This window comes from Arachis hypogaea, chromosome 11, assembly GCF_003086295.3.
Source record: "Arachis hypogaea cultivar Tifrunner chromosome 11, arahy.Tifrunner.gnm2.J5K5, whole genome shotgun sequence".
NCBI lineage: Eukaryota > Viridiplantae > Streptophyta > Magnoliopsida > Fabales > Fabaceae > Arachis > Arachis hypogaea.
In genome coordinates, this window is record NC_092046.1 from 33,506,568 (window position 1) to 33,531,503 (window position 24,936).

The 24,936-nt window shown below is 34.3% G+C and overlaps 2 protein-coding genes across 6 annotated transcripts; one reads left to right on the forward strand and one right to left on the reverse strand.

The window, feature by feature from the left end:
* The first annotated feature begins 4,549 nt into the window (after positions 1–4,549).
* On the forward strand, positions 4,550–10,856 carry LOC112720650 (pentatricopeptide repeat-containing protein At5g48730, chloroplastic). 5 transcript variants are annotated; one of them, XM_025771675.3, is made up of 4 exons: positions 4,550–4,892; positions 5,885–6,484; positions 9,260–9,666; positions 10,110–10,856. In XM_025771675.3, exons 2-4 carry the CDS (start codon positions 6,044–6,046, stop codon positions 10,822–10,824), a joined length of 1,563 nt encoding a protein of 520 aa, XP_025627460.1. In that variant the 5' UTR covers positions 4,550–4,892; positions 5,885–6,043; the 3' UTR covers positions 10,825–10,856. The 5 variants fall into 5 exon arrangements, with proteins under 5 accessions (XP_025627460.1, XP_025627461.1, XP_072062808.1 ...); XM_025771676.3 differs by having other exon boundaries at positions 9,554–9,666; XM_072206707.1 differs by having other exon boundaries at positions 4,553–4,892; positions 5,228–6,484.
* A 3,058-nt stretch (positions 10,857–13,914) lies between these two features.
* LOC112720651 (BTB/POZ domain-containing protein SR1IP1) lies at positions 13,915–17,643 on the reverse strand. Its single transcript, XM_025771677.3, has 5 exons — positions 17,039–17,643; positions 16,827–16,896; positions 16,065–16,685; positions 14,811–15,341; positions 13,915–14,641 (listed from the first exon to the last, which is right to left on the reverse strand). Exons 1-5 carry the CDS (start codon positions 17,131–17,133, stop codon positions 14,117–14,119), a joined length of 1,842 nt encoding a protein of 613 aa, XP_025627462.1. The 5' UTR covers positions 17,134–17,643; the 3' UTR covers positions 13,915–14,116.
* Between the last annotated feature and the right edge of the window lie 7,293 nt (positions 17,644–24,936).

The window sequence follows — 24,936 nt, forward strand, 5'->3', positions numbered from 1 at the left end:
TCTTTGAGGCCCAACTTATTGCTCCACCACCTATGGTGAAAATCCATCCTGAAGTGGATTTGTTATCACTAAGATTTGTAATCCAACTTGCGTCGGAATAACCTTCTAAAACTGTGGGATAATCACTATAATGTAATCCCAAGTTTATGGTTTTCTTGAGATAACCAAGAACTCTTGTTATAGCTTTCCAATGTTGATTGCTAGGCTTTCCTGTAAACCTTGATAATTTGCACACAGCAAATGCTATATCAGGTCTAGTACAATGCATTGCATACATTAAACTTCCTATAGCACTAGCATATTCTAATTGTGCTATAGGTCTTCCCATGTTTCCTTCTAATTTAAGATTAGGATCATACGGCGTATTGGATTCTTTAATTGTGAGATGATCAAACTTTTCCAATACCTTTTTAATATAATGAGATTGACTTAAAGTAAAGCCAACTTCATTCTTATGCACCTTTATGCCTAATATTGTATCAACTTCATTCAAATCCTTCATCTTGAATTTAGAAGTTAGATACTCCTTCGTTATACGAATTCCTTCTAAATTTGTTCCGATGATCAACATATCATCAACATATAAACAAATAATTACTCCATAATCTTTAGTAAATTTTGAGTAAATACATTTATCCGCACTATTATGTGAGAAGCCATTTGATAACACCACTGAATCAAACTTCTCATGCCATTGTTTAGGCGCTTGTTTTAGCCCATACAAAGACTTAATTAATTTGCAAACTTTCTTTTCATTTCCGGGTAGCACATAGCCTTCCGGTTGCTCCATATAAATTTCTTCATTAAGATCTCCATTTAAAAAAAACCGTTTTAACATCCATTTGATGTATATGAAGCTCATGTATGGATGCTAATGCTATAAGAGCCCTAATAGAAGTCATTCTTGCCACAGGTGCGTAGGTATCAAAATAGTCTAGACCTTCTTGTTGTCTAAACCCCTTGGCCACTAACCTTGCTTTAAAGGTTTGTAATGAACCATCAGTGTTATACTTTCTTCTAAATACCCACTTACATCCTATAGGCTTTAATCCTGGAGGCAAATCAACCAAGACCCAAGTATTGTTAGATAATATTGAGTTCATTTCATCGTTTATTGCTTCTTTCCAAAAAGCAGAATCCCTTGAAGCCATAGCCTCTTTGAACGCTTGAGGATCACCCTCTATGTTCATCACAATAGGAATCTTGTTTGTTACAGAATTCCTAGTTCCTTCTACCAAAAAGGTGATAGCCAGAGAAGAAATAAAATATGGACCCAAGTCCTTTTCTTTTCTTACTCTCAAGCTCTTCCTTGGTTCAATCAACTCTTTGTCGTTTAGACGTTTATTATTTTGATTATTTATTTCTTGTGAAATATTAGTATCATTTTGGAGATACTCTGAATTAGAAGTTGAATCATTGATAAATTTATTTTCAATAAATTCTACTTCTCTTGATTCAACAACTACATTAGACACTAAGTCTAATATTCTATATGCTTTAGAATTTTGAGCATATCCTATAAAAACGCCTTTTATGGCTCTTGGCCCCAATTTGGTTCTCTTTTGATTAGGAACTCGATAAAAGACTAAACACCCCCACACTTTAAGGTAATTTAAATTAGGTTTCCTTCCTTTCCAAATTTCATAAGGAGAAACCTTTCTATGTCTTGATGGTATCCTATTATGGATATGACATGATGTCAATAATGCTTCACCCCACAAATTGTAAGGCAATTTTGCATTTAGTAACATTGAATTAACCATATCCACTAAGGTACGGTTTTTCCTTTCCGCCAAACCATTTTGTTGCGGAGTATATGGAGCGGAAGATTCATGCACAATACCATGTAATTCACAAAAGTGATCAAATTCATTAGAAAAATATTCTCCACCTCGATCACTACGAAAAACTTTTATTTTCTTATTATGCATATTTTCTACTTCCATTTTATATTTCTTAAACATTTCAAAAGCTTCATCTTTATTTCTAAGCAAATACACATAAGTAAATCTAGAACAATCATCAATGAAGGTTATAAAGTATCTTTTTCCTCCTCTAGTAATATTGCCATTTAGTTCACAAATATCACTATGAATCAATTCTAATAAATGTGTATTTCTTTCAACCTTAGGAAAAGGTTTCTTAGTAATTTTGGATTGTATGCAAATATCACATTTCTTATTAAAATCCTTGTTACTAAGATCAATATAGTTATTCTTTTGCATATATTCAATTGATTTATAATTTCAGTGTGTTAATCCACTATGCCATAAATCACAAGAATCAACAACATACAAGGAAACATTCACTTTATTAATACTAAGTTTAAACATACCTTCAGTACAATATCCTTTTCCTATGAATACATCATTCTTAAGCAAGATCACTTTATCGGATTCCATTACAACTTTGAATCCTTTCTTACACAAGAGACTAACAGAAACTAAATTTTTTCTCAAATCTGGAACATGAAGTACATTTATTAAACTTAATTTCTTTCCAGATGTAAAATTTAATTCCACACTTCCTTGACCACAAACTTTGGCTGAGTTATCATTGCCCATCAAGACTTCTCTATTGTTCACTTCTTCATATGTTTTGAATTGGTTGCGATCATTGCAAACGTGAACAGTAGCCCCAGAATCTAACCACCACTCAAGTGATTTTCCTTGTGTTGCTATGTTGACTTCTGTAACCATGCCAATATGCATGTTTTGTACTTTTTCTACAACCATAGCAATTAGATCCTTCTCTTCAACTAAGTTGATCTTTGATGCTTCCTTTTTTAGAAGTCTACATTCTTTGATATAGTGTCCTTTCTTGTGACAATGATAACACTCTCTTTGTCTCTTCTTATCTTGCTTTGAATCTTTAGAGAACTTTTTTTTCTTCTTATTGATGTTATTTTCATCAATATGATTCACTTTAGAACTTTGAGAAAGATACACAGCATCACGTTTTTGAGTTTCCTCCTCTATACGTATATGCCTTGGTAATTTCTCAATTGTGAAATCCTCACCAAGATGTAAAAGTTTCTTCCTATAACCATTCCAAGATGAAGGCAATTTTGAAATAATTGCTCCAACTTGTAATGATTCAGGGATCACCACTTGTAGATCACGGAGTCTACTTACAAGGATTTATAATTCATGAATTTGATCCATGACAGGCATAGTATCATTCATAATAAATTCAAAATATTTCATCATGATAAACTTATCTGTTCCTTGTCGTTCGGTATTGTACTTTTCTTCCAAAGACTTCCAAATCTCTAATGGTGATTGAATTGACATGTAGAGATCATAGAGTCGGTCGGATAAAGTGTTGAGGATATGACCTCGACATGCGAAAGTATCTTCATCATGTTTCTTCTTCAATTGAACGATCTTTTCTTTCTCTTCCGGTGTGACATTTTCAGTGGCATCGGCAATTGGTGTAGTCTTTGGGTCAATCACATATGCAAGATTGAGAACCGAAAGAAGAAACATCATCTTGTCTTTCCAACGGTTGAAGTTCGTTCCATCAAAGCGATCTAATTTGACAAACTCTTGATTCATGACCTTGAACGTAGTGTTTTGATCTTGTGCCATCTTCAAGAAATATCTCTCTAAAATTGTTGGGTATATGAGTATGAGAAGATGACAAAATCTTATATTTATGTAGTGGTTTCAAGGCACGATTAGATCGCTTTCTTTAGAGAGATATTTGTCCCCACACTTAGTTGCTATAGGGTTGATGACAATACTCTCCCAGGATACAATGAAACCTAAGAATTTCTTAATTAGCAATAGTAAGAAATTCTCAACTCTCTTGAACAAAGAAAATCTCTTAATGGTTGAGTAAATTGTACACTTAGTACTTTTTTTTTTTGAAATAGTGGACAAGGACTTATTTATACATATTGCACGTAGCAATTATGATTAGTTACGTATACAAATGGTTGTGTCTTTTCTATTGCCAATAGATACAATGTTTTGAACACACACAATCTTTAAAAGGTTGTGTCCTTTCAACCAAATGGTACTAAACGGCTAGTAACCGTTTATTAATGTTAATAATAATATCAATAATATTAATAATATTAATTAATCAAATTTGTAAATACCCTTCACTTGAGGCGGCGACGCGAGCTTGAGGCGGCAACGCGAGCTTGAGGCGGCGACAGAGCTTGAGGTGTCGACAGAGCTTGAGCGACGACGAGAGCTTGAGAGGTCGGCGACGGGTTTGAGGGAGAGAGTGGCGAGAGAAGAGAGAGGTAAGATGGGTTCTGATTCTGGGTTAGGGCACCACGCAAAGGGGGTAAGCGAGGTAGAGAACAAAGAACGACACCATTTTCTAAAAAGAAAAAAAAAATAATTCAGTCCGAGTTATATGAACCGGTCCGGATCACCAATTTTTATAAAATCCGGCCAGATCAACCGATTTTTATCAGGTTGATTATTTAACGGTTCGACGAGTGGTTCGATCCGGCTAAATGATCGGATAACCGAGTTTCCGGTCGAACCGGCCGATCGATCCGGATTTAATAACAATACAGTACTCCTTACTTAACAAGGAGGGTCTAAGGATGACACTGTTCACACTTCAAAAAAACATCACTCTTCCCAAAGAAATTCCCGATTGAAAAAACTGCAGAAGGACATGATAGCTCACTGACTTGCAGAAAACCCCTCTTCTTTCTCTCCGTCTCTTCTCTGCACTGCTGCCGGAAGAACCACTGGCGGCGCGCCAGGCACCCTGTCCGACTCCAGTTCCTCCTTCTCCGTCTTCCCTCTCAGCCGTTCTCTGTTGCGTTATCTCTGCCTTCTGCCGAAGCCGCTGCTCGCCACTGTAAGCCGTCGCTCTTCGACGTCGTTGCTCACCGCAGCTGCAAGCCACGGGTTCTCTCTCTGGTTCGTAACTTAGTTTCTGTTCCAGTATTCCCAGCCTCTTTTACATAGGTTCAGTGTTATAATTATAAACCTCGTCATTTGTTGGTTTAAAAACATGATGTGACAATGGCTTTGGTGTTTCTTTTGAGTTTTTAGTTTTTAAGTTCTATGTCTTATGTTTTATGGTGTGTTATGACTTGATAGTTGATATGATGTCTATTTGTTGAATTTACTACTGCTTTTGCTGATTAATTGGATGCCTTATGAGTAGAAAATTGCTTAAATTGATTAGATTTTATATTACGTTTGCAATTTTTGTGCATGTTTATATTTTGTTCATATACATGTATTTTTAGGTAATCCACCATTTCCAGCAACGCATGGCGGATTTTTGACTCGCCGCACCGCCATCGACAATAAAAAACTATGATGCCTCATAGCTTTATAACTTTGATGCTTAGTAATTCCTTGACCTAAACATTATTGTAGGTTAATAAACTTTTTTGGATTTTGTTTTGCAATTGCCTGCTCAAATCAGAATACGCCCTCACTCTGTTTTGGGGGGTGTCTATTCAAGAGTGGGCACAAGCTGTTTGAAGAAATGAATTGGAATGGCAAATAAATTGGTTGTGTAGCAATGATACAATTGCTATATCAGTATAGACCTGAATCTGACATGTGACAAATTTTCTATTTGTTTCTGTTGTGCAAAATGGTAGAGCATATAGTTGCTGCTACGGCTTCTAGCTGTGGTGTTTTTGTTTCATAAATTTTGGGTCTAAAACAAATATCTTCATGTTTGATTTAGGCAAATTTTTGTACTTCATTTGCAATGAGCTAGATGGAATCCACAAGATCCAGAATCAATGATCCACAGTTCCACACACTTTATGCCTATTTTCGTATTAGTTATTTTAGAAATTGAGATTTAATTGTTGTTAAAGTGTTAGTAAAGATATATATTTCAAAATTTAATTTTAAGTTTTTGACTATTTATATTTTTATTTAAGTAGGACCCGGTCAGCTAATTCAACTAGTAACCCATCGGTTGAACCAGTGACCCTAGTGACTTGGTAGTCTGACTGATTCGATCACCGGTTCGGCTCTGACAACTATGCTGTTGATAACCTAGAGCATTGTTGATTGATATATCCCAAAATACTTCAGCGGCAATGTTAATGGCTTCGGTCACTGGCATCTTTTCTCCTTTCCCTCCACCCACCATTAGCTGTCAGCTCGTTTCGAAACCAGCACTAGCCCTAACCCAGAACAAACCAGACCCAAAATCCAATTATTCATCTTCTTCCTCTAGGAAAGCACTGAGCAGTAGCATAAAGGCAGCAACGGAGGGGATGGACGAACGGACGCGAAGGATTGCAAAGGAAGTGGAGAGGCAGAAGGCTCAGGAAGCAAGGGAAAGGAAGGAGATCATGAATAGGAAGATAGCATCGCAGAAAGCTGTGTCGGTTATTCTTCGCAGAGAGGCCACCAAGGCAATAATTGACAGTAGGAGGAGGAAGGGTCCCACCAACCCCAAGAAGCTTCTCCCAAGAACCGTTCTTGAAGCCCTCCATGAAAGGGTCACTGCTCTACGTTGGGAATCTGCTCTCAAGGTGTGGTTTCCTTCTTTCCACTTTAAATTTTTAAATTATTATTATTATATTATTTTAGTAGTTTAGTTTAATGTTGTTGATATGTTGTTTTCTTTGCCTTGTGGATAAATGAGCATCTTTATCAATTATAGTGAGTTGAGTCTTGTGACTTGTGAGGTGAAAATGGAGAGTTGTTAAGGGGGGTAGTATTCAATTGTATTTAAATGGAGGAGTCTACTCTCATGGTTTATTTGAATTGAATATATATAATGCACGAGTACTTCATTTTCACTCACATATGCATACCATGTGTGTCTCGGACTTAAATTTGTGACTAATTTGATTATAAAATTTGTTGCATTAACATATAATGTATCGTATTCAATTCTTGTACCTGTATTTGTGCTATGTAGAATTGAATGATTGTGGAGTTCCATTAGGTCGGTTTTGCCACCTTGTGGAGAAATGTGGTATTGGGTTGTTCTATATGGGTGTCTGTTAGGGTTCTGTTTGATAGAGAATGATATCAAAGACTTTACATCAAATAGATGCTAGGTGTCTAATCCTATCCCATACAACATGCTTGTTAGAAAATTTGTCAGGTGCGTGATTATGCTCCAACCAATTAGTCGAGTAGTGGCGAAAGCTGCACAGTGCGACAAATTTGACTCTTTTCTACTACCAAACCCAGGAAACCTAGTCAATAGAAACTGGCTACGATTGCAGGACACACCTAGCATTCACCAAACAATTGTTCCATAAAAGCATATGTGAATTTGACTTTGAATTTGCCCCACATATAATACACACATTAGGGGAGATAGCCTTATATGGCTTTCAAGGCTGAAACGTGTTATTGGTATTAATTTTATTGAGCACGTCTATCCAATATAAAAGATTTGGCTTTAGCCTTTAGGATGGCAAATGTTTCTATACTCCTCATTTCACAAGGAAATCGAGATGCTTCAATTTAATTTCTTTCATTTTGAAATATATTTGTTTAGGTAAAGTAATATATTAAGAACATTTTCAGAATTTTCTGTTTGGTTAATAAAGTGGCGTTACCATCACTTTGCTGTCTGATGGCAGCTGATGTTGACTGCGGTAGTTGGTGCGGACAGGCGGTAGCCATCGGAGTCAATCAGGGGATGGCAGTTTCTGACAAACAATGGCTTGCAACTAGCAGTTTCTGACAAACATGGTAAAGAAGTGCAGAAATTTTAGTATTCTTTCATTCAAGGTGGAAGTTGAAATCCACGCTTTTGGGGTATAGAAAGTACCTTATAAAAGTACTTGAAATTTTAAAATCCATTTTATTAGAACCCAACATAGAGCTTTTCGTCATACAAATTGACATCTCTTAATAAAAAAGACACCTCCAAAATAACCTCATTAAAAATACTCTTAGAAAGGGGCTGATTTATGAAAAGAGTTCATCAGGATCCTTGTTGCCTTTATAGATGTAGATTGGGCCCGATCCCCTAGAAATAGGAGACCAATTCCTGGATAGTGTGATCTTATTGAAGATGAAAAAAAATTAGTAAATGTTGCTACTTGCTAGATCGGGTCCAGTCGGAGAATTTCTAGCTATGGTTCTTACTTACTATGTGTGAACTTTGTTTGTATCGAGTTGTGGTCTTTATTTCAGTTTTTTAGGGGAGAACCTAAAATATATAGATTGGCTACCAATTCATCTGTTCAATGACTATGGAGATATCATTACCTCCTTTGTGAACTCTTGTAATCAACTAGCAAACATCACCATTTGAAATTAGTACTCGTATATGGGAAAAAGTCGTACTTAGTTACATACATTTTTCGGATGGCATATGATACTTGCTTAGTATTAATCACTCAAACAACTAAGAAAGCCTTTGTCTTCCAACTATCTATTTATTTCTCAAGTGAGACATGGTTCTTAGCTTTGCAAATTAAATGATCAATTGGAATGAGTTTGGTTCTGCTTCTTTTTTTTTGTGGACAAAAAAAATCAGGTTTATTTATTTATTTTTTCTTTTTTACTAACGAACCAGTTTTCATATATTTGTATAAAATTTTAAAATAACAAAATTCAAGATAATCAATTTTAGCTTTTTCTGTGAAAGCTAAACAGAGTAGCAGCTTCATATTAAAATCAATTAAGACACCCAAAAAAAACATCAAATTGTAAAAGTGCTTTTTGAATAATCAAAACCCAATGCACCCTCAGTTGATGCTCTTGCTATATTGATCCTTTACAGATCCTCTGGTACATTCTCTTTGTAGCAAGCTTGGTGCAGATAATGTATATGCTCTAGGCCTCCAGCTTTGTAGAACAGTATATAACGTCTAATTTGAGTTCTTTGTAATACTAATAGTATATTGTAATTAACTAGTCATACGCATACCAAGAAATTTAGCATATTAACTTACCCAACTTTATAGTCAAGGTTTTGTTGTGTAGTTGACACATGATTTCTTCATTGATGCTTCTCTCTCACTTCCTCACACTTACTCATACACACTCACTTAGCGCTTATGCTGCTTTACACAACTATATTCAGTCAATTGAGTAGAGAGGGCAACTGAATCAGTCATCATCCTTCGCTCTTGTGGGACTCGAATCCACAACTAAATAGGCTCCCCCCCCCCCCCCCCTTCTTCTCGAACTAAAGAGCTTCAAGGTATTTAGCCTTATTAACCGAGGAGCCCCCATAAGTCAATAGCAAAGTGAAGAGGGTACAAACCGCCCATAAGAACCATTGTCTTTATTTAAATACTTGATAATCATATCAAAACATTCTTTCATGGTTTCAGATTTTTGAACTGCTGCGTGAACAACTCTGGTACAGACCTAACTCTGGTATATACATCAAATTAATAGTCATGCTTGGAAAATGCAAGAAACCCGAGAAAGCTCGTGAACTCTTTCAATCTATGATTGATGAGGGTTGTGTTTTGGACTGTGAGTCATACACTGCTTTGTTATCTGCCTATAGCAGGAGTGGTCTCTTGGACAAAGCTTTCTCTCTCCTTGAAGAAATGAAGAGTACACCTAATTGTCGGCCAGATGTCCAGACTTATTCAATCCTGATAAAATCTTGCTTGCAGGTTTTTGCGTTTGACAAAGTTCACTGTCTCTTATCTGACATGGCCATTCACAGCATCAAACCTAACACAGTTACTTACAATACCCTAATCGATGCTTATGGGAAGGCAAAAAGGTATAATACTTGGGTGTTTTCTTGTTATAGAATTTGAAAATTTTAAAAGTGCCCAGGCTCACTTTGGCTGCTGCTGATAGAATTCCAAAAGTGATTTTATGAACTACCTGCTTTTCCATCATTTTCTAGATGCAAGCATACAATAGGTAGAGCAATTAAATTTGATTATGATAATTCTTATGGTAGAGTTCCTTCTTTTCAAAAGTTGGTTAAGGTAGCTAAAAAATGCATGGCGGCCTTAACCTTTCCTTTATGAGCTCTTTCACAGTGTTGTTTTTCTGTATTTGAGTATACACTGGTCATTACTACATTCTTCACTTCAAACTAAAACATAGATGAGGGAATTTATTGTTCATTTGTACATTTAATTTTATGAACCTGATGCTGTGCGATCAATTAGTACATTTAAACCTCCTCAATGTAAATTTTCTTGTTTTTTAAAGGTTTTCAGAAATGGAATCAACACTCATGGAAATGCTTGCAGACCGAGATTGCCAACCAGATGTATGGACTATGAATTCAACGCTTCGTACCTTCGGCAACATAGGGCAAATAGAAACAATGGAGAGGTGTTATGATAAGTTTCAAGGAGCTGGAATCCAACCAAATGTTCAGACTTTTAACATTCTCTTGGATTCCTACGGCAAGGCTGAGGACTACAAGAAGATGAGTGCTGTGATGGAATACATGCAAAAGTACCATTACTCTTGGACAATTGTGACCTTCAACATTGCGATCGATGCTTTTGGAAAGGCCGGGGATCTCAAACAGATGGAGTATTTGTTTAGGATAATGCGGTCAGAGAGGATAAAACCAAGTTGTGTCACACTGTGCTCACTTGTGCAGGCTTATGCGCGAGCAGGTAAACTAGAAAAGATCGACGGCGTCCTCCGTTTTGTCGAGAACTCAGATGTTTTACTTGACACCATTTTCTTCAATTGCTTGGTGGATGCTTATGGTAGGTTGGAGTGTTTCGCTGAGATGCGGAGTGTGCTTGAGATGATGGAAAAAAGAGGTTGTAAACCCGATATTATTACATATAGAACCATGATTAAAGCTTATTCATTTAAGGGCATGCATAGTCATGTTAAGGAGCTCAGAGAGCTCATCACGATGGTGCAAAGGCCTCCATTAAAAAGAAAAAAACCTGACTTTTAATGGGAAAATCTATGGATACTTATTTTCCAAAATGTTTGGCTTCATGATGTATATCTATGGCGTTGAATATCTAGAAGCTCATATATGGAATATATCTATCGCGTTGGTGCTTGTTGATACTAAATCTTTATCTGTAAAAACGTAGGAAGAATCGCTCGTACTAGGTATGGTGAATCAATATTTTAGTGCAATGTAGTGATAACACTTAATTGCATATTGTAGAGCGTAAAATGTAGTGATAACACTTTAAGTTTTGCTTATTTTTTTTAATAAGATATTACGCATCACTTGTTGAGTTAGAAGAGGATATTATTGCAGTATATCGATGGTTCCTAAGGAGAGAAGATGACACAGGGAAACATGTGTCTTTCAATTTTTTTAAACAATTAAAGGAATAAAGTATAATTTTTTATTATTAATTTTATAGGTAGAATCAAGAAAAAATATAAGAGAAAAAGCATTTGAAGAGTTAGAAAAAGCATTTGAAGAGTTAGAGATCATACTTTACGTTTTCAATTGTTAAAAAAATTGATAGAATTCATTCTGGATAATGCAGAATACTGGTAGTTGTAGGATTGGAATATGGCTGGTAGTTGTAGGATTGGAATATGGCTGGATCCTTAGAAATATAGATTCCTAACATGGCTAATGTTGCATGAAGCACTTCCATCAAATCATTATCATCAATATCAAAATTTCCCATAAAGTGCGTGAAAACTCCAACTGCTTGAGTATACGATTTTGTACAAATTATTGCAACATAAGGCTTTCTTAATGTTGATGCATATGATACTCAAGACATCTCTTTCTCCTTCACTTCAGTATTGGTATTTGGAATAATTTATAATTGATAGAAAGTAGGATGGATAAACGACTTATTATTTTGTATGTTGAAATGCCAAAAGATTTTCTTGAAGTAGTTATTCTAATATATGCGCACCCATGAACATAGCTGGTGCGAAGAAGTGGAATCTGGATGCAGAATCACTTAAGCAAACGGAGGAAGAAACAACAGAGTAATTTAGCTACCTTAACGTCAATAGAATTGACTTTATTGCTTTCTAAAAATACTACGTGCACACAAAATATCAGTCACCAAGTCATGATTGATTTCTATCACTTTATCATTCTATTTTGAAATATGTGGGTTGCCTTCATTGGTGAATAAATAAAGATGTTTTTGTTAAAATATTTATTGTCAAATGTGTGCACTACTTAACGTGGTTAATTTCTATCATTTTATAGTTGTATTTTGAAATGTATGAGCACCCTTCACTGGTGAATAAATATGTTTTTGTTTGTTTATTTATTGGGAGAACCATCCGCACACTAGTGAATTGAACATCCAATATATCAATTGTTCACATTGTTTAATATTTTCATTGTCTACCTATAGATAATGGTTTTTGTAAACAACAGGCTCTAAAATTGACCCAATAAAGTAAAAACACACCGTACTCCCAAATTACCCACCTAAATCTTAATATTAGGATAACAATCCGATATATCTATTGTTCACATTGTTTAGTATTTTCATTGTTTACCTATACTTTTCTAAAAAATAAAAAAGAGGAGAATTGAATTCAAATCTAATTGATTCGAATGCAAGTAATACAGAGAATTATCATGTGAATGTTATCTGATACACAAATGAGGCATTGCTATATATAGCAGCGAGTGTAACTAATTTTAGAAAGCCTAACTATCCTTGACCTATTCTAACTAATTTGGTTAGAGATGCTTTGTTAGTTGCATCTCTCTTGTTATCCCTCAAACTAAAGGGAGGTTTGTGAATGACCTTGAGTTTACACTTGAATCTATCAAAGACAGCAAAAAATAAAGGCTTTGTGTAAATGTCTGCAATCTGATATGTTCCTAGAACATGAACAATATTCAATTTATGCTGTCCCGGAGAAAATGCAAATTAAGTTCAAAGTGCTTTGTTCGGCCATGCATGATGGGATTAGCTAAAATTTTAGCTACACTTGCATTATCTAGATGATTGGCACACTAGATACATGAATTTGAAGCTCAGATAAAAGTGTTTCCAACTAAATTATTTCTATAGAGGCATCAGTAATGCTATGAAACACAGCTTCTGCACTGGAGCGACTGATCTAGTGTTGCTTGCGATTAGACCAAACAACCAAATTGCCTCGAAAATAAACACAGTATCTTGAGGTAGAGCACCTGCCATCCATACCTGATCCCCAATCAGTATCTACAAATGCGAAAATTCTCAAGTCAGAAGAAAGGTGAAAGAGAATCCCTTGATCTGGAGTGCTAGCATGGTATCTAAGGATACACTTGACTGATTTCTAATGAGTGATCAAAAGGTTATGCATGAATTGGTTGCATTTATTTACAGCGAAAGAAATTTCAGGTCTAGTGACGATGCAATACTATAAAGCACTTACAACACACCTATAATGTGTTGGATTAGTGTATGATTCAGCACCAAATTGAGAGAGCCGTTTTTAAATGATGCCATTGGGTTGGAACTGAGTTTTCATTTTGCATGCCAGTCCTTAAAAGAAGATCCTTAACATATACTTAGTTTGATATAAATGATAAGCACCTGAATTAATTTTGTTGCTTCAATAACAAGAAAATAATTAAAAATACCTAGATATTTTAATGAGAAAATGTTATTCGATTTCGATGTTAGAGATTAGATTTCACACTGTGACACTGAGTATTACTGATGACAAGAATATCATCAACGTATACCAAAACATAAATAATGAGTGAAGAATAAGGAAGGGTCAAAATTTGTATATTTTATTTAAGACTTGAGTATTTAAAGATTATTATTTTTATTAATGATATAATTAAAAATATTAAATTTATTTTATCTTTATTATATAGAATTAATATATTCTTCATTGAAATAAATTACCAGATGAAAATTGCATAGGATTATGTTTTTCTGCGGAAAATTCCTGTTCCGCTCCCTGTGTTCCCATCCTAGGAGTTACTTAGGCTATATCTTTAAGATGGTAGTTTTTTTTTTTACAAAGTTAGAACTCGAAACCCAAAATTTATAGGTAAGAATGGAAAGAATATGCTATTTGAGCTATATCTAATATCTAAAAGAATCTTCTACGTTATATACTTCTCCCTTAAATTATTCTTAACCAGTAACAAACTTCACCTTCCACACTTGATCGCAATGTATAGTGAATAGTCTACATATGCACAAACATAGGAAGCAAAACAAGAGTATACACCCAGCATTCAAGACTTGGAAAATAAACCAAGGAAGAACTTGGTCCAATAGCAATCAATAACTTCAAGATATGGAATGGCGTCTGTTCTTATCTACTTTCGTTTCGGAAGGGATTGTGGCAGCATAATTATAATCTGCACGTTGAAATAACGGCGAAAGGCGACCAAGTTTCTTTGACACTGAACTCATGAACGACTTTCGTTGAAGGGGAGGCTTCTCAGAGAAACAAGGCGAAGCACTAGAATTTGTTGCAGAACTACTACCACTTGCTGATACAAGTGCAAATTTCTGAATCTCTTTTAGTTTCATCTTCAATTTTGCAACCTCGACTCGAAGCTCTTCATTTTCCCTTCTCAAGTTGGATGCTTCATTGGATGTTGTTGTTGGAATAATAATGGAATCAGAACGATCCCATTCTTCGCTGGTTTCGCGAAGGCGTTGCTGTTCGTGGTAGAGAACTTGAACCACCGTTTGCACAGGAAGCCGATTGTTTTGCGCGGCGTGAGCGCATGCATCTCGTGATAGTTTCTGGCAGTCCATCAAACTGCAAATTTTCTTTCTCTCCATTTCACTTAGAGTAGGATGAGCCTGATAGATGCATCACAAATTCTTAAATAGGTTATCTTTCAAGGTCAAATTTGAGTTTCAGCCTTTAAAATGATTTGATATGTTTGACAAAATTATTATAGAAAAAATAATTGTATGTGATTCTTCAACTTAATTAAAACATAGAACAAATGTTAGTATAATAGAGCACCTTAAGATAGATGTCAATGGCTCTATACATTCCATCTTCAGCTGTTCTTTCTTGATCAGGAATCAATTCAGCAAGACTGATGAACTTGGACACTAACAAGTTCTTGTCTGAGGCTACTTCAGCAAGGTAGCCTTCCATCAACTTCCCAACGTGGCCGAGGTATGGCCGGGAAGGCAAAAAGTATTCATCATCTCCGTTGTAAATTGAACAATCAGACTCCAGATAATTCACCATGATCCGCTGCACCGTATCCACGTCGAACAACGTGTCGGAAGAATATGAATAAGAAGGAATAAGAAGATCATCTAAAACGGCCTGGTCTAACTGCACGGCCATCCTCCTCTCCAGATCAAGCCTGCAAGAAACGGTTGTTCCAAGATATATGGATGCTCGAAGTAGCATAGCGAGAAAGCTAACTGACATGGCGTTCTTCTCATTTGGTAAGAGATTCACTATTGTCTCTACAACAATCCTTTTCTCCTGCTCATCCGTTGGTTCATCAATTTTTTTCCATCCCTTTCCAAATATCTCCTGCTCCAAATAAAAGAGAAAAACAAAATGAATGTTATATCATATTCAATGGAACACACACTGTGCATCATATATTTCCGAATTGTGAATTGGTAACTAGTATGTTATACATGCTCAAGATCTTGAGTCATATTATTTATTACACGAGCAACAGTTTTAAGGCCAATATTTAACTACTATAAGAAAAAACAAGAAAAACAACTAATAAATATGTTCTCTGATTTTTTGGGGAGGAGCGAGAATGAAAGTGAAATTATTAGCTATATATTGACTAAAAAATTGTTAATCACCTATTCACCAATACTTTTTCTTTTAGCTAACGAGGAAAAAAGCAATCTATGAGTAGGGCAAATAATCTTTATCTTAGTATGCAACTGAATTCAACAACAACAAAAAACATAAAAATGCTGTATAAGTATACCTTGTAAATGTTTCTTTCCCCAAATCTTACTATTGATGTGATTATATGATGTACAAATTTATTTAAGCAAAAAAAAAACCATATTATTGGAGGAAGAGAGTATTAGATAAATCATTAATATAATGTTAACTAAGAGTATATTTACACTATCGATAAAGATAATTATTATTTTTTTTTGGACTATATCTTTAGATCATATTTAGTTTTTAAAGTTTACCAATTATCAGGAGAAAAATACAACACACAAACAGATTTGAATGTCTGTATAGTCTACACGAATTGAAATTAGCAAGGGGTCTTACCAAGCCTCTTAGAGATTTTTGTGCATACAACATTAGAATAGGACCAATAGCATGCTGCTTGAACCCTCTTGCCAGCATTGCAAGTATGACTCTCCGGAAAATATCAATTCTTAGAACCGTTAGATCTTCAGCCCACCATTCAACCACCGGCCGCAGGCGCGAATCCAAGGAGGAAGACATGACCCAATCATTGCTACCGCCATCACTTTTAGCCGACGAACAAAACTGGCTTTCCTTGCAGGCTATGTATGCAATAGCATCCACACACTGGCTCACCAATTTCGCCTTCTCCGCAGCTGGAAACAGAGTTTCCGACACACTCAGGACCGATACAGCCCCTGGAATGGTCTCCAATGCTACTTCATTCAAGTAAGATTCAGTCCTTGACGCCAAGTTTCCAATTGAGATATCCTCTGTCATTTCAAGATACTCTGCCACACAGTGAAGTATAGCAATGTTTTCGATACTTATTTCGAAATTTATGCCGTAGCAGAACTTCGCCGCGAGTTCAAATGCGTCTGCTCCACCAGGGACATCATTGATTTCAATGAAGGAAGCATCAACCTCACTTGATTGTGACACAAGTTTCCTTATGTATCCACACTTGGTGACTAACGGAAACTGCAAATTTGACAGAAAATGTGTCCAAGAATTTAGTAACCTAGGACTGCTCGTACCCAAACTCGCAAAGTTGATCGAAAAAGAGAACGAGTATAATCGGTGTATTCTTTTTGAAGGTAAAAAGAAAATTCAAAAGAATACCTTGTGTAACAAAAAGCAATCTTCTCCAACTTGAACAGTGATATCACTAGGAAGCTCATGGGAAAAAATCCTGTAATAATTAAGTAGTTAATTCAAGTACGAGTTCAAATACTAGTAGTAATAATGTAGCATTAGCATTTAGAAAATAGTAGTAGGTAACGAGTTGCATTAGTTATATGGTTTTAATAAAATAAGAATTCAGAAGCATATACCATTCACTTGTCCTCCTCATGTTACTGAAAGTAAGGCCCTTCTTATTGGAAAACAAGTTACCCGCAGCGGTTTTCTCTTGATCACAATCAATCATGCCAAGACTCAAGAGAGAGATTTAATAGAGTTTCTTAACCGTACAATTGATGATGGAGAGAACAAAAGAAAATTAAAAGAATAATGTAGGAATAAATTAAAGAGATCTCAGTTACATACATGCTTATTGCTTAATCAAAGTCATGCTTTTATATTGCAACTTTTTTTACATTCTCTCTATCATGAGGGCTAATGGGAGAAGTGAGATGGGATTTTAAAGAGTCCCAAAGAATGAATTCTTTACTTTACTTTTGGTATCTAATACTCAGTAATTACGGACATAATTACTTATATACCATATTCTCTTGTGAGTTAGCTTTAATATTAAGTAAGATAAATTAGATACAGCGATTTTTAAGTGTGTCATTTTCTTCCATTGAAAAGTCTAAAAAATCATGTTAGGTTTGTCTTCTCAGCCTCTATGTTACCTTTTTAAAATTCAAAATTCAATTAAGGAAAAGATTATTCCAATAAGCACCTCCTAGCTATCAATTAAAAACATGCATGGCCCAAGGTTAATTAATTGCTGCGAGTGAATTATATACCACGGTATAGAACTTGCTTAGAACTCAGGTGCAGTCAATTTATGTGAAGTTGATAATTGAGAATCTTACATGAAAATATAGTCAAATTATTCAAATTATTTAACGGCTTTTACTTATTAACTCCACATAAAGTTGACTATACTTGAATTTTCACCGTAAAACTTTTATGGCGAAGGTAATTAAAGATATCTTTGGTAAAATTATTGGCGTCAGCCTATGAATCAGACATATTTTAAATACGATACTCATCGACACTTGCCGGATACGCGTGTCTTCTATGTCTATCTGTGTCTTAATAAAAAATAAAAAGAAATTTCGAACACATTTAAATACACTTAAACACCATCGCAGGTCAATATTTTCAATCTTATTCTTAATATATATTTTTTAAATAAATTTAGAAATAGTATATATTATTATTTATTAAAATAAAAAATATTTTAAATATTTTATATAAATAAAAAATATTAAAAATAATATAAAAAGTAATTTATATTTTAATATTAATAAAATATAAAAATATTGTTATAATTTATCTAAAAAATACTTTATATTTTATATATATATATATATCGTATCTCCGTATCTTATAAGAATTTAAAATTTGTATACCAAATGTGAATATGTTAGTGTTGGTGCATCATACTTGCCACCAAATGTGAATGAAAGGGTCATGACATCTTTCTTTTGTACAGATCAAAAAGCATTGGTTTTGTTCTGCTCCCTTCGTCATGCATTGATCAGTCCCATTTAGGATCAAGACTAATCATCAGACAGAGGTGTATCATTTATATCGGTACGTACATTAGTGTTCGAACCATTTTCCCTGTGGACATTTTTCTTTGGCCTACTATATTGGTTCTCCAAATAATGCATCACTTATGATATTTTTTTGAGTTTTGACCATAACCACAGAAGGATCATCAGCTCAAGTGGTGTGAAGACTTCACCTCTTGATAACGAGTGAGGGGGGGTGTGTGTCTGTGTCTGTGTCTGTTTGTTTTTTCTTTTTTGGGGAAAATAGAGAGATGGGGGTTGGTTGAGTTTAAATGCTTAAATTATAAGATATCATATTTTATTGACATGCAAATTTATATTAATTTACTAATAAGGAGATAAAACTCACTCATAGACGCTTTCATTAGAAGTTGCAGGTATGTACTATTTGTCTATTTAATTGGTTTAATTAAAAGAAACGATTTTTTTTTTGTACAAATAATTCAATGTATTGCTCAAGAATAAACTATATTTTTAGGTGTTGTTGCGATAATCTATGATAGTTATGTCTAATATGATTTAAGGTATTAATAATTTATTAGTGATAAACAAATTAAACAATAATTAAATAATAAATTTTTAGTAATAATGTATCGATTAATATCAATTTAATTAATGAATAAATAATCTAATATTTCTAATATTTTTTTAAAACTCAAATGGTAACTTAAGTTTGCAACTTATTAAAAGATAATAAAATAAAAAGTGTGAATTCAAAGAACAAATACAACTGGAAGAACTTGAGATGCAAACAAAATTACTGAAAATTTTGAAAATTTTGAAGTATAGATGAAATTGTCAGAATTTAGAGTGCAGATGAAAATATTAGAATTTAGAGTGCAAATAGAACTGTTAAAATATAAAAAAATTGGTACTGCCAATAACAAATCAAGTGTTAAAAAAATGGTAAACTTAAGTTTAAAACAAGGACCAAAACATAAAATAGGATAAAAAAAGAATCGAGATAAATAAAAAATATGGTAGTAGTGAGGTGTCACAATAAAAACATTAGAAAGCAAATAAATAGGAGCAATAAAAATATGAACTAAACTTGTTATCAATAGAGCACTTAAGACAACAAATTAAGATTAAATAAGAATACCATGGTTTTGATATTATATTAGAATTCATGATAATAACTTAAAAATAAATTATGTATTTAGGTGTTGTTCTGATCATGTATGATAGTTGTATCTAATATGATTTAAGATACTATATGTTTATAGATGATGATGCTTAAATTAGTTACGTGGGCTAAACGTCGGTCTAAAATTTAAAAAGAATCTCGCCGCAAGTATAGTTCCAAACTAATAAATGACCCGTATCACAGTTTAATTTGTTTGTCACAAATTCAATTCAATAAAAACTGGGAGTTTTAAATTTGAGGTCGTTTCTCAAAAGAATTGGAGTGAGGTGTGCGTATTATTAGTTATGAGAAAAAAGGGTTAAAAGCAATTAATAAGAAATTAAATGACATCGTCTCTCAAAAGAATTGCAGTGAGGTGTGCGCATTATTAGTTATGAGGGAAAATGGGTTAAAAGCAATTGATAAGAAATTAAAGGGATAAGTACGATTTTGGTCCCTCACGTTCAGGGTCAGAATCGAAATCGTCCCTCGTGTATATTTTTATTTAAAATCATCCTTAATGTGTTTTTTTTGTAATAAAATCGTCCTTTTAAATTTTTTTGGACAAAAATGCCCTCCACTACCATTAGCACCTTTACCTCCATCACCACCAGCACCTTTACTCCCACCACCACCACTAGCACATTTACCTCCACCACCAAGAAAAACAACATCAATAAAATCAACACAAATTCAACAAATCCAAAAATTTAAAAATCAGAAATTCAACAAATTAACACAAATTCCCCAAATTCAACAAATTCAACAACCAAATCAAAAAATAACAAATCAAAATCAGAAGCAAAAACAGTCACAAATGCAGAAGCAAAGGCAGTCATAGAATCAGAAATAGAAACTCAAATAGAAGCAGATGCAGAAGAAGAAGATGTTAATGCAGAAGCCAAAGTTGCAAAAGCAGATGCAACAGAAGAAGAAGCAGAAGAAGCAGATGCAGCAGAAGAAGAAACAGAAAAAGCAGATGCAAAACCACCGGCGCTTGGCCACCCATCCCAGCGGCGGCAACGGAGCGTCCGACCACCGGCGACGCACTCCACCCTCGGATCCCTCTCTCTCCTCGGCCACCCATCACCCACGGACCTGCGACGGAGCATGCGCGGACCAGCTCAGCCTCGGATCCCTCTCTCTCTCCTTCGCGCGCCGCCCTCCTCGCGTCGTGCTCCTCTTCACGGCGACGCACTCCACGGCGGCAGAAGCATGCATGAACGGTCCTCCCTTCCACCGGCGCTCCCTCTCTCTTTCCCCTCTTCTCTGCTCCGCGTCACAACCTCTCTCCTTTCTTCTTTCTTCTGACGACGGCGACGGCAGTTCCAAGCTTCGCCGTCGCCGTCCCCTCCCCCTCCTCCCCCTTCCCCTTCCCCCTCTCCCTCCCCTCCCCCTTCGCATTTCCTTTCGGCCCCCACCCCCAAAAACGCGTTTCCTCTCCCCCTCCCCCCAAAACGTGTTCTTTTCTTTTTTTTTAATAAATTTTTTAATTTTTTTTATTATTAAAGTAGGGGTGTTTTAGGAATAAAATTAAATTTTTTTTAAAAGGACGATTTTAATACAAAAAAACATGTTAAGGATGATTTTAAATCAAAATATACACGAGGGACGATTTCGATTCTGACCCTCAACGTGAGGGACCAAAATCGTACTTATCCCAAAATTAAATGACAAGAAATTAAAGAGCAAACAAGAAAAAGTGCTAAAAAAGCATCTTGGCAATGATTGAGAGTTAATGTTTTCTATCCAAGTCATTAACCACAAACATGGTAATTAAGAAGAGTTAATCCCACTTCGTCATCATCAAACATCGGGTGAAAGTCAAATAAGCATAATTGATCTTAATCCACAAGTCTTAGCCAATTTATTAATTAGACTTAGTAAAAGACTAGCGTCATTGAAAACAAAACCAACTAACAACCATAAATTACCAATCAATATTGGACATTAATGATTCAAGGCCACCTAAGTCCTCAATTCCAAACAAAAAATACAAAATTCTACTCTAAAACTAAGAAAAGTTTTTTAATAAATACTTGCAATGCATAAAAGAAAAAGCATAGTAAATTTCATGAATTATAAAATCTATAACTACCAAAACAAAAAAGCAATAATGACAACTAAAAAAAACATCATCAAACATAAAAATATCAAATTGTATTAAAAAAATTGAAATTAACCATTGTTCATAAACTAAAATTAGCTGGAATAAGAAACTAATAAGAATAATCTATTATACTAAGGTAGTAAAACAATAAAATGTAATTAAAACTAAACTAAAACAAGATTAAAAACTAAAATTAGAAGAAAATTAAGCTAAGAAACTCTAAATTCTAGAGAGAAGTTGAAGCTTCTCTCTCTAGAATTGTCCTAAAATATGATACTACATTGTTCTACTTTTTACACTACTTGGTTGATTCCCCTTGAATCTTGTCTTCAAATGCTTAAAAAATGAGTTAGATTGGGTACAAAATGGGTTTGAAATCGCAAGCCACGTATTTACTTAAGTAAATCACGTGCTGCAACTCGTGCGTACGCATTTGCCATACGTACCACAACTGGGGCGGATTTTCAAAACTTTACTTCTTCATAATTTCTCCACTTTTGCATGCTTTTTCTCCATTTTTTTCAAGTTATTCTTGCCTTCTAAACCTCAAATCACTCAAACAAACATATCAAGATATCAGATGGAATAGAAATGAATTAAATTTGACAATTTTCAAGTATAAAAAGTATGTTTTTCACAATTAAACACAATTAGAAGAAATTAACAAAACTATGCATTTTCTATGAATAAATACAAGATAAATTGATGAATTTCACTCTTTTCAACCAAAAATTTATCATAAAATATGAATTTATCAACCTTCCCACATTTAAACAGTAACATGTCCTCATGCTAAATATCAAGAAAGACAAGATCAAGAGATATTCAATATTTATTAAAAGTAAACTATATATATATATATATATATATATATATATATATATATATATATATATATATATATATATATATATTGGTCAAAACAAATCAATTTTCAAGAAAACATATAAACAAAGAGGGCTAAAATAATATAGCAATCAATGCAATTTCCATAAATCCATTTAGTTGTAAAAGATATAATAACTTGCAAGATAATAGATAATAAAAGGTGGAAACATAGAATTGAGCAATCTAACTGACGATTGGATTTTTGATGGTATAGAATTTCACAATTGAATTCTCGTTGCAAGTATAGTTTCTAAACCAATCGCTAATCCTTTCATACAAAAAGTTGTTTGTCACTAGTACAAACCCCTAAAATTTATAAACCGAAGTATTGGACCTCGGGTCGTTCTCCCTAGGAATTACAATAAAGTGTCTTGTTATTGGTTATGAGTTATTTTGGGGTTTTGGATAAGAAGCATGAAAAGTAATTGGCAATGAAAATAAACTAAAAACTATAAAAGGCTCTTGGAAAGGTGTGAGAACTAGAAGTCCTATCCTAGTTATCCTTCTCAATTGTGATGAGAATTATTCATTGCTACCACTTAGTTAACCCTTACTAATTAAAGGAAAGTCAAGTGGATGAATTGACTTGAGCCACAAGTCCTAGCCAACTTCCAAGGAAGGACTAGCTTTAGTGCACTCCAAACCAATTAGCAATCTCTCCAATTATCAATCAACAAAGGAATTAGATAACTCAAGTGTCACTAATTACTCTACCTAGGCCAAGAGGAATAAAATCTACACTAAAACTAAAAGAGACATTTCAACAAACACATAAAGTGCAAGAGGAGTAAACATTATTAAATGCAAGAATTAAAGGAATCTACAATTACAAAAACAAGAGATCAACAATAGAAAAGCAAAGAAGACACATTTATTATGAATTACCTTTATTGAATTGGAAGAATGTAGAAGGAACAATACTAGATCTATAACAAAATACAAGAACAACATAAAGGAAATTGCAACAAAAGAATGGAAGAAGAATCAATGTAACTACAAGGAATTGAGATGTAGAAGTAGAAGAAAGCAAAGATTAAAACCTAGATCTAAGAACTAAACCTAATCCTAATTCTAATTCTAGAGAGAAGTGAGAGCTTCTCTCTCTAAAACTCTAAACTAAAAGTGATTAGTGGTTTTTTGAAGTGATGAAGATAAGTCCAAAAGTGATCATCCCCCCTTCCCCTTAATCCTTCATCCTTTTATTCCTTTCCCTTAGCAATTTGGCGCCAAAAAATGGGTTCAGAAAATCTCTCAAATCGCCAGGCATGTGTTGCATTTAATGAGGTCATGTGCCATCATCGGCGCGTGCGCGCATGGTACGCGTGCGCGTCCCTGGCTAATTCTGCGATGTGCGCGCGAGCGCCTTGTGCGCGTGCGCGTGCATGGCTGACTTTGCTTCTTTGACTTTTTATGCTTCTCTCCACTTGTATGCTTCCTTCCTTGCTTCCTTTGATCCATGCCTAGCCTATTTCAATCCTGGAATTACTAGCAAACACATCAAGGCATCTTATGGAATCAAAGAAGAACTAGAATTCATCAAAATAAGGCTTAAAAAGCATGTTTTTACACTTAGCACAAATATGGGAGAGATAACAAAAATCATGCTAATTCCTAGGCTAAATGTGACAAAAGGTTATCAAAATACTCTAAATTCAATGCAAAACAAACCGTCAAATTGGGGTTTGTCACTAACCCCTCAATAGATGTGTATGCTCTCTAATCACTCAAGTATTTAGGGTTGATTCACTCAATTCTCTTCTAATCTTACTTTTTAAAACTTATTTTTCATCTAACAATCAACAATTATTCAATTCATGCATACAAGTATCATAAGGATTTTTCAAAAGTTGTAATGGAATTAAGGTCAAGGTAAGATTGTATTTGATCAAGTGGACTTGAAATTGAATTTTTTATTAACTTAAACTTCTAGGTAACCTATAACAATCTATTCAATTCTAATACAAAACTAACTACCCATTATTCCCTTTTTCAAATACTCATGCATTCTTTTCAATTCATATCACATATGTATTTATTTCTCAATTTTTTTTTTGAGGTAACATTTGTCCCCCTTTTTTATTTTTTTTCTTTCTCTTTTTCTTCTTCTTTTTTTTTTCAATAACATAATATATACAAAAAGATTAATGTATATGGTTCAACATTCAATGCATGTATATGTACCCAATTTCTGATATTTTCAATGAAAATACAAAATATCCATTTTTTCTTCTACCAATGTTTTCCAAATTTTCCTACACTAAGATGATGCACACTCTCACAAACCTAAACTAATTAAAATTTCAAATTAGGGATATTTATTTTTTTTTACTTAGGGATAGTGATGTGCTAAAATTAAGT